The 10,750-nt window shown below is 32.7% G+C and overlaps 1 protein-coding gene across 1 annotated transcript in view; it reads left to right on the top strand.

Annotated features, from left to right (window-relative positions):
* Nucleotides 1-8,977: 8,977 nt before the first annotated feature.
* LOC111369270 (lipase 1-like) overlaps nucleotides 8,978-10,750 on the top strand; it is a 3,547-nt gene continuing 1,774 nt past the window's right edge. The window contains exons 1-5 of the mRNA XM_022990721.1: nucleotides 8,978-9,543; nucleotides 9,657-9,751; nucleotides 9,858-9,961; nucleotides 10,180-10,280; nucleotides 10,370-10,474. Coding sequence (XP_022846489.1) covers nucleotides 9,295-9,543; nucleotides 9,657-9,751; nucleotides 9,858-9,961; nucleotides 10,180-10,280; nucleotides 10,370-10,474 — 654 coding nt within the window. The 5' untranslated portion in view covers nucleotides 8,978-9,294. The remainder of the gene's footprint in view (nucleotides 9,544-9,656; nucleotides 9,752-9,857; nucleotides 9,962-10,179; nucleotides 10,281-10,369; nucleotides 10,475-10,750) is intronic.

Below are 10,750 nucleotides of genomic sequence, written 5' to 3'. Positions count from 1 at the left end.
ACTTCTTGGAGTCTTTGGACAAAGACCAATCACGAGAGGGTTTTGCAGTACAAGGTAAATCAAGGGAAAATGTTCAGAAAATAAAATTACCAGACACGAAGTATAGGAAAGATCTCACCAAAAGAATTTAAGAACTCAAATTTCTTCTGCTCGAGTTAACACAGTTTGAGGCACTATTCGAATGCACAGTTTTGTCGAGGATCAGGTATCATTCAAAAGGCCATGGCTTTGATACCACTGAAAGAACGAGAAAACTTCAAGATTAACTACAGTTTTATGATCGAGCCATTCAATAACAAAAATAAATGTAGAAAATAAAAATTCAACCCGAGGAATTTTTCGACCGTAGCCCCAGAGGTTCAACGACCACTTTCTAACACCTAATCCCCCGTTGAGCATCCATTATAAATGGATAAAGCTCGGTTGCACTAATAGCCCAAAAAATCGGCAGCAAGTATACAAGAGTATTCCAGAAATATTACAAAGAACTTAACACGAAGACTTATCTTTGCAAGAGCTACACGACAGACCACTATTCCACAAAGAAATCGAACAAATCACAAAGATCTATCAAAGGACCAGAATTGCACACTATGAATCACATAGATTTATCCAAATACCACACAGGGTAGCACACTAATATGTAGATCTATAATACCACAAAGTATTCACGCATTGATTCATTGAAAACACTCAAGATTTATGAACCCTAATCACCAAGAAAATGAGTAATCTCACGCAGAGAAGAGAGAGAACAGAGAGATGAACAGCTGACTCAAAAACCCTCCAAGTGAGCTGAAAATGCATGTTTGGGATATTTAGAGATGGAACAATCTAGAAGCTCATCCAAGGGTCATTACATAGCCACGTGTTTCAATCCGGTCAGTTCCATTTATTTCCAAAAGTGTTAATCCAAAACACGAATTTACCACAGTATTTGGAAGCACACTTTTATAAGTGATGAGAACACGGTTTGAATCTCAACAGTTAGCAACCAATAATTTGCACAGTTAAGCTGTCTTGGAGGTTGTGAACTTGGTGGAGAAAGAGGTAGAGGTAGAGGTGGAGGTAGAGGTCTAGTAGGAGGAGTGGACTAGGTGGAGGAGTAAGTGGTGGTAGTGAATGTAGAGTTGGTGGTGGATTAGTAGGCAGATCTAAATGTGGACTTGATGGATGAGTAAGAAGTGAGTAGCAGTGCTTATATGGCAGCGATCAAAGATTGTTGGTGATTTTCCTTACTGTTGGTGGTTTTCTAATCTGTGGGTAGGTGATTCTTGGTGGGTGGTGATGACGGTGGTTGTGTAGGTGGTGGAGGAGATGGAGATTGTGGATGGATCAAATCCAATGTAAATTTGTAAATTTTTGTGGTGTGATTTAAATTGCATGTAAATTGTTATTTGTGATGTTGGTTCAATGGCCTATGACCACTTCTCTTGGATCTGTGCTCTTTAGACGTTAATCTGTTACCTGTGATATTGATCCAATGGCCTGTAATCAATTTTATTAGGTCTGTGACTTGTAGATATTGATCCGTACCTATATAAAATGACGCGACCTGTACTAAATGAACTTTGACCTGTGAATTTGAATCTTTAACCTTTTATCTGTGCACAAAGAAATATGACATCTGATCTACGACCTATACAATATGACTTGTAACCTGTAACATATGAATTATGACATGTGAACTTGAATCTATAACATGTTATCAGTGGACATTGACATGTGACATGTGCATAATGACCCGTGACCTGCTACATATGACTTGTGGCCTATCACCACCATGGGATATCAACATAGCATTTGACATACACGGTATGAACATTTGACTACCGCTAGCACCACCACTACCATAAAATAACCTCAAAACAAAAGCAAAACCACCACAAAAACACTACAGAACCATAAAAAAAAAAAAAAAAAAAAAACCCAAACAAAAAAAAAAAAAAAAAAAAAAAAAGCCTAATCCAAACAAAAGAAACAAATCAGAAAGTTAACTGATCATACAAAATGGACTACAGTACCAAAATCTTGATTTTCGTCAGTCAAATGATTCAACTGATCCCAAGAAGCCCGAATCAGATAACCATCCAATTTCATCAATAATAAACTTTTAGCAACCTAACCATGGATGAACCTGGTTTAGAATCTAACGCAAATAAAATAGATGATTTGCCCCAAACCACCACAAATAATACCGTCGAATCGAGGCACCTCGATGCGCTGTCAATGTCGGCTCTGCTAGGCGCGCTGATTGCCAAACAGCGAGTATTTGGGGAGTCGATAGAGGATAAAGTGATTAAGAGAGTGGAAAAAATGATAGAGAGTGGAGATAGAGAGGATAGAGATATTGTGTGTACAAATTAATTTATAATATTATTATTAATATTATATACCTGATTAATGAAAAATGAAACATTATACCTGATTTTAGAACTGTTTTTTTTTTCTTTGAATTGGTTGTAATGTAATTTCCACCAGAAAACTTATTTGTCTATACTTAACTTCAATCATTAACTATCCATTCTGGATCAATCCAGTTCGTTTTCAATTTTTGTCATCGTATTCTTGTCTTCAATTTTATTACTTAGCGTATTGAAGGTTGCTTGGTGCACAGGGGTTCTACCGACACCTCACATGGGGTTGGGTTAAATTTTGGCCATTATTTATTCAGGTAGGGCCCACACGTTTGTGAGTGCCATGTACATTTTTTTTGAAGCACAAATTTGTACATAGATTTATTCTAGCATATTTCATCTCTAATAATGATTTGCGCTCAAAAAGTCCATAAGAGGGAGTAAAAAGATTCATTTGTCCATCATATTTTAAATATATTTAAAAATAATATATACAAATGGAGGATAAAATATGTTCGCCTCATTTTAAAGCAAGGAAATTAATATTTGGACAAAAAAAAAAAAAAACCAATCATGGAAGACAAAAGTGTTAATGTATGGAAGGTTAAAGAAAAAAATCGATGAAAAAAGTCAGGAACATGAATACTACAATGAAAGATAAAGTTATAATGTATTTTTAGACATTTGATAATGTGACGATGATCTTACTAGCACATAAACACGTCTCTATTTGTCTTTTTTTAAAATAAAATTCTTTAATTCTTATATTCATTTTTAATTATACATTCACATAATTCCACGTAATTTTTTTTTCTTCCTATTTTTACTCACACATTTCCTAAAAAATTATTATTCAAAATTTTTTTTTCAATAAAAGCCATCAAACAAAAACTAATATTGTGCGTCAATAGAGATGAATAACATTATTCTTTATTTAGATATAAAATTAGAGGTGTAAATCCAACCCAAAATACTCGACTCAGTTTTGAGTTCATGTCTTGTAATATATACAAATGGAGGATAAAATATGTTCGCCTCATTTTAAAGCAAGGAAATTAATATTTGGACAAAAAAAAAAAAAAACCAATCATGGAAGACAAAAGTGTTAATGTATGGAAGGTTAAAGAAAAAAATCGATGAAAAAAGTCAGGAACATGAATACTACAATGAAAGATAAAGTTATAATGTATTTTTAGACATTTGATAATGTGACGATGATCTTACTAGCACATAAACACGTCTCTATTTGTCTTTTTTTAAAATAAAATTCTTTAATTCTTATATTCATTTTTAATTATACATTCACATAATTCCACGTAATTTTTTTTTCTTCCTATTTTTACTCACACATTTCCTAAAAAATTATTATTCAAAATTTTTTTTTCAATAAAAGCCATCAAACAAAAACTAATATTGTGCGTCAATAGAGATGAATAACATTATTCTTTATTTAGATATAAAATTAGAGGTGTAAATCCAACCCAAAATACTCGACTCAGTTTTGAGTTCATGTCTTGCCTAGAGAGGCGGTTAGGACTCTAATTTTTTTTCTTTAACAACGAAACATATTTTTATCACTTGGCCTATAGAGCATTCGGTGGCTACTAAACCATGTGAAAGTAATTATAATGATAGCATCGTCTCCCAAAGCATAGTCCAGTGGTGTAAAGGACGGGAGTGATGTTATCTCATGCCTTGTTAGCAGTCGCAGTGTGGGAATTTGATTCCTGAGACATGGAATTAGACTCATTGTAGGCGCAGTATACAGATAGCTCTTGTTCCCTGACCTGTTGGAGCACTTCCCACGATTTACCTCCCTCACAAAGCTCTAGGGGCGGGGCGGTGGGAGTCCTCAAGGTTGGAGTTCAACTTTTTTTTTTTTTTTTTATAATTATAATGATAGCATCAAAAGAAACAAGAATATTAATGTTTGTATAGTATGGTGTACAACCCTCTTACATGAGGGGGTTCACCATGAATAAAAAATTTGTGGGCCCCTTATGGTGTGCATTTAGCATTCCTCATAAAAATAAATACTTTTGAGAGTGAAAGAAATTTATGGTTTAGTTAGCTGTCAAAGTTAGATATGATAATAGAGTGATAATAGAGTGGGTTCCCCTGTCGAGCATTTTTTCGGGCCCTTATTAGCCCTGTTACCAGTTTATTATTATTATTTTTTATAATTCATTTTATTGCTCCTATTTATTAAAGTTGGACAATAATATAGTTATTAAAATTTTAATTAATTAATTAATTTTTAAAAGTTAAATTATTCGAATATATTTGATAAACTAAGGTCTTTATAAGCAGACATCATTTTTATTGTTCTTCTCACAATTTGGACCCACAGTCCAGTTCAACGGCTTTTTTTTTTTTTTTTATACTTAAAGTCTACTGAAGAAGCAGAAACAGAGTCTCTAGAATTAATGAAATTTTGTGAAATTTTTCATTTAAAATATTGAATTCTTAAAAAAAATTAAACGGAATGAGGCAGGGCCCCTGTTACCCATATTCGCCCCAGGACGAAATCTCGCACCCCGTCCCCTCCTCGATTACCAAATTAAGTGGATCCCACGAATATCGAGTACAAGGGATTTTTTTTTTTTTTTTTTTTGCCATTTTTAATCAAAGCTAACCATTTATTAAGTAGGCCCTAAAGATAAAGACCCAAAGTACAAAAGCACATCCGAGTCTTTAAACAATAATCTCTGGCAATTTTCTTTTTCTCCAAAATAAAAATAAAAAATTGCACAACATGCCTTTAATATATTGCACTTGTAGTAATTTTGATAACTATACTACAGCTACACAATCAATTTTTGATAACTGAAAAATATCCAAATATAACTAGCCTTATCTTTATATGAAATGTGTCACGAGATGAAAGATCGACCAGTCTTGAAATGATTACATCTTGTGGTAAATGGCTAATCCAACCTTCAAGAAAATTCATCTCTTTGGAGTTGAATTGACTCATTAATCGTTAGTTCCATATTAATTCTACTCTGTACTGATTTCATCCATCTTTAAGTCAAAATACTTCATGAGGTGAACAGTTCATTAGTCTTGGCAATAATATGTCTTCAAGTCAACGGACGAGTCCAACATTCTAGCAAATTTATTTTTCTAAATTTAAAATGAAATATTAATCACTAACACTTGATCATAGTTGACAAGAATACGTCTTGAGGTCAAATAAAATAAATTGCCTTTGATTTTTGCACATGCCAATTTGGTCGCAGACAATGAGAAAATCGAGATTAATTTTGGCATTTCTGGTCGGTGCCCTACTAAGAATGTTGATCGAGGAAGCTGACCTAATTATTACCTTTACACAATAAAGAACTCAAAATTACAAAAATAATAATAATAATAATAAAACAGTGAAAAACAAAAAATAAAGATCTGTTTTTCTTTTCCGCCTTTAAAAAAAAAAAAAAAGTCAAACAATTTGAACACCACAATAAATGCGCCAACCGGAAAAAACAGTCAAATAAATGCGCACAACGTGGTACTTCCATGTGCACCCGCCGCCAACTCCACGTGCGTCTGAAGAAGTGGGTGAAACGCATCTCCTGTCATCATTGAATACATATAAAAGAACGACTGGATATTGTTTAAAAATAAAACAAATTAAATTTTTAATTGATAAGTTTTAGATTGATTATGTTTAGAATTTAGCTATTTTGCAAACGACACTTCGGTGTACGACTCCTCACAATAAAGAAGGCCAATAAAAAAATTATGGACCGCTTATTGAGAGGTGACGCCCCGATGTATGAATAGTAAAAATCCTTATGTTTAATAGAGTTATATCCTTGACCATCATCATGCTATGAAATATGCATGTTTTAGTGTATCATCTTGTTTAAGTATTATATAACATATTACTTAACAAATGTTTTTAATATCCTTTGAAAAGAGATATCAATAATTAGATCGTGTTAATAAATATAATTGAGCAGATAAAAATTATATAACCCTACCTTGAACATTAATTGAACTAATTGAATTTCAAAAACCAACAAGAAGTTTCACACTCTTCTTTGATCTACTTTAGGATAGAGTCGCAGCCTTGACTGTTAGCATGCTATGAAATATGCATGTTTTAGTGTATCATTTTGTTTAAGTATCATATAACATATTACTTGAAAAGAGTCTAAATTTCTTCGCAATCCTAATTCGTTCTTTTTGCCATTCAATCTCTCGTAGGTGTAGGGAATTATTACTACTTTGCTAAAAAATTATTGTTCTCTAACGTGAGAACTAAAATTGCATGAAGACCTTCCTTATACTTTGAAAATCGTTACCAATTTGTTTGCCAGTCATATGATTCATTAATTCTTGTTCTTGTTGGGAAGCAAGTAATTTTCCTATGGCGAAGAAAATGAGTTAGCAGGGCAGGGTTAAGATTCAAAGGGCTTGAAAGATCATGGATGGCAACAGAATAGGCAATTAGTCATTGCGATCATGCCCGTCTCTACTTTGTTGAGAACTTTCGGGAAGCAAGGCGAGAATTGGTTTGGATGAGGATTAAAAATCTCTATCCATCGCATCATAATTAATTAATTTTTTAATATTTTTTGAGGGTTTTATTTATCCTCGTTTGGTGGGATTAAAATCATTTTTTTATGAAAATTGATAAAAGTACATAGTTGAAAAATTGTAGATATCATAAAATATATTGTTAAAATTAATTTTTAGCATTGATTTAAATTTTAATCTCTATCAAACAAAGATTAAATTGAAAATATAATATAAAATTAAAATAACAATATTCGAGTATTTTGAAAGAATATTTTCTTTATTTTTAATCACTCACTACTAATAAATCATTTTCAATTTAAAAAAAAAATCTCTTCATTTTCATGTTTGGTTTGGATTAAAATTTGATTTTAGCCCATGATTGTTTTCCATTCTTTCCTCATTAAAATAAAAAAATGACTGTTATCCATCACATCAAGACACCAAATTTAAATTTCTATATTTTGTATGAGATCCATAACGATTATATTTTTCATTCTTATTGTTATAAAAATGGGAAATAAACGTCCCTTTAATCTAAGTCAAAATCAAATGATCAATATTAATCATATTTTTTATTAATAACACAACTTTCCAACCACACATTTAAAAAAATTCCATCTTAAATTATTAAAAAATATAATTTTAATCTCTACAAAACACCGTCAAAATTTTAAAACTATTTTGATATAATGAACTTATGAAGCGCGTGACGCCCCAGCACTAATGGTAAAATGTGGATGACCATGCTATGATTCGGATAAGAAGTGGGACCCACGCGATTTGGTTGGTTTGACCCACTGAATCTTCCAGCTGTGATACAGCAAAATTATTCTTGGAAAGAAACGCCTAGAATCTCTTCTGTACCACCCAAATTTGAATAATGAATATTTATATGTACAATTACATCACTAGTCCCTAATTTATTACACAGGTGGCAAATGTATCTTCAACATTTAAAATACAATGTGTTAGTCTCCAATGATCTAAGCCATTGAAATTTAAGTTAAATCATCACTCTCATATATCTAACTCCCCAAATATGGGTTTTTCTTTACGGCTTGAATCAATTATAAAATTTTGAAGCCAATCAAGTTTTCATGAGAAACCTTAGTTGTCAAATTTAGTTTCAATGATTGAAACTATCCAAATTTATTCTATGCCACTGTTTGAAGCACATTATTGGACAAAAAAAATAAAAATTTTGACCATTAACCAACTCATCCAGCCTTTTTTGTTGCATGTTCACCTCGTGTGGGGTCAGATTTTATTTTACAATGACTAGAATTTTCATTTTAATGAGACAAATAATGTGCTCCAAGCAATGGCTATATCGTCACTTAGTACAAGCATATCTAGTGCTTGTTTGGTAGAGATTTGTTAATTGATTTTTTGACTTCTAGAAATAAAGTGAGTCAAAAATGACGAATAAAATAGTGAAATAATGGTCAAAAAATTGATTTTAATTGGCTTTGAATCCGTACCAAACATGCTCCTAGTTTTACGATAGTAAATTCTACTTTACAATTTGAACCAATATCTAGATTATACATGTTTTGAACATAAGCTTAGGATTGTACTCTTTTTAATGACAAATTAACTTGCTCATTTTTTAACACCAATATGTGACATGTTATCCGAAAAGTCAGGTGATAATTTAATCAAAGTTTGAATAGTTTTAGTTATTTGGGCCAGATATGGGAATTATCTATAACGATGGATAGTTGACAATTTGTTCATTTTAAAGGTCAAAAGGTATGTGCTATCGAGACAATATGTAAAGGACCAATGGTGCAATTTTCCCATATTACTAAGCTCAACTTGGATTATGCAACAAGATTTCACCACTTCTAATCCTATCATTATCCCTATTCACCAAAATCTCCTCAATAGACCTAGATTATAGGTATTTGTCCCCTTAAGACTATTTTACGCCATTTGTCCTTAGCAGTAACCACCAAGACACGTGGTACCAATCTCGACCATCCCTCTTCTAGAAAGGTTCCTCTACAAATTCTTTTTTTTTTTTTTTTTTTACAAGGTGTCCTATTCTAGACTGGCGTTCCTCTACAAATTCTTGATTGGTCATTTGGTCGTTATGACTTTATGAAAGGTGGACAATGAGAAAATTGTGGTAGAAGAATTGAAGAAATGAATAACCCATTTTCAAGGGTCTGAAAATTTTTGAATCTGTTTTACATTTTGGCCCCCCTATAGGCATCATTGGGGCGGACCCGGGGGGCGGGGAAGGGGGGTTTCTTGATTATATATTTGGTTTTTTTTTTTTTTTTTGATGATCTAGAGCCTTCTGTTGTTTTTCTTCAAGAAGGCTCTTTTCTCTCTGAGGAAAAAAAGCGTTTGTATCTTACAGATTCAGATATAAAAATTTGTGGGTTTTTAAGAAAATAACAAGATGATTAGATGGTGGATTTCAGCTTTGCAATTTACTGAGTTATTTGTTACTTCTGTGGTGCATTTGACATATGGGTTTTATATATTCAGTACAGCTTTAGCTGGTGATCTCTCACAGGCTGTGAGTGATTCGTTTTTTAAGCCTAATTTGGAGAATGGATTGAAAGGGGATGATTCAAAAAAGAGAACTAGTGTAGATGATTTGCCACCCATTGTGTTAGTTCATGGAATCTTTGGTTTTGGCAAAGGGGTATGTATATATGTATAAATGTTTATATATATATATATATATATATACGATTCCATTGACGTTTATGAAATTCGACAATTTTCAAGAATGGATTTGTCTTTATGATTTTGTAGAGATTGGGGAGTTTGTCGTATTTCGCTGGGGCAGAGAAAAAGGATGATAGGGTTCTTGTGCCTGATTTAGGCTCATTAACAAGCATATATGACAGGTGGGTGTTTTTCGAATTCAATTATAAAATGCTTGTTTTTGGTATAGACGTTTCTGGTTTTATTATGTATTGTCTTTTCCAATATTTGATGGAGTAAAGGTTTCAGGGCTAGAGAATTGTTCTATTATCTGAAAGGTGGGCAAGTTGATTATGGAGAAGAACATAGCAAGGCTTGTGGGCACTCTCAATTTGGGAGGATTTACGAGAAGGGTAGGAATATAACTGCCCTTTTGCTGCAATTTTCTTAACTCGGTTGTATGCTAAGATCTTCTGATATGGGAATTATGTGCACGTTTGGTATGCTGTATTGGATTAGATTCGACGGAATAATTAGCAAGATATTAGCTTTTCTTTGTTATCTAATCTTTGGCACCAAATATGCCATATATGTTCTTGTGTTTTTGACTGGTACAATTGCAAAAATGCAGGGCATTACCCCGAATGGGATGAGGATCACCCCATTCACTTTGTGGGACATTCGGCTGGAGCACAGGTTGTTCGGGTTTTGCAGCAAATGCTCGCAGATAAGGTGAGTTTTTGAGTAAATGAATTGGGTAACAATGAGACATAAAACAACTTTGATATAGTAAATGAAAGAGATTGTCGAATTAACTTCAGGCATTCGAGGGGTATGAAAATACTTCGGAGAACTGGGTACTAAGCATAACGTCATTATCTGGAGCATTTAATGGGACTACAAGAACCTATTTAGATGGAATGCAGTAAGTTTTATAAATATTCAACTATTCTTTTTTCATTTTTTTTTTTTTAACCATTGAATAGCCATATGTTACCTCTAAGAAATGGAAATATGCACCTATTTATTTTAGAAAATAAGTGAAAATCTTGCTGTTGATGGTGTGACCATGGACAATTTATATTAGAAGTTGAATTTATTGCTTAATTGCGATTACTCGCTGTAATCCATTTGCATTTTTCCTTCTGATTGATTAATCATTATTATGGTGATAAGTTGGACTAGAGAGTCGGACAATATTA

This window comes from Olea europaea, chromosome 20 (assembly GCF_002742605.1).
Source record: "Olea europaea var. sylvestris chromosome 20, O_europaea_v1, whole genome shotgun sequence".
NCBI classification, from domain to species: domain Eukaryota; kingdom Viridiplantae; phylum Streptophyta; class Magnoliopsida; order Lamiales; family Oleaceae; genus Olea; species Olea europaea.
Note: the sequence above shows the minus strand (reverse complement) of the source record. Positions and strands in the feature narration are given on the sequence as shown.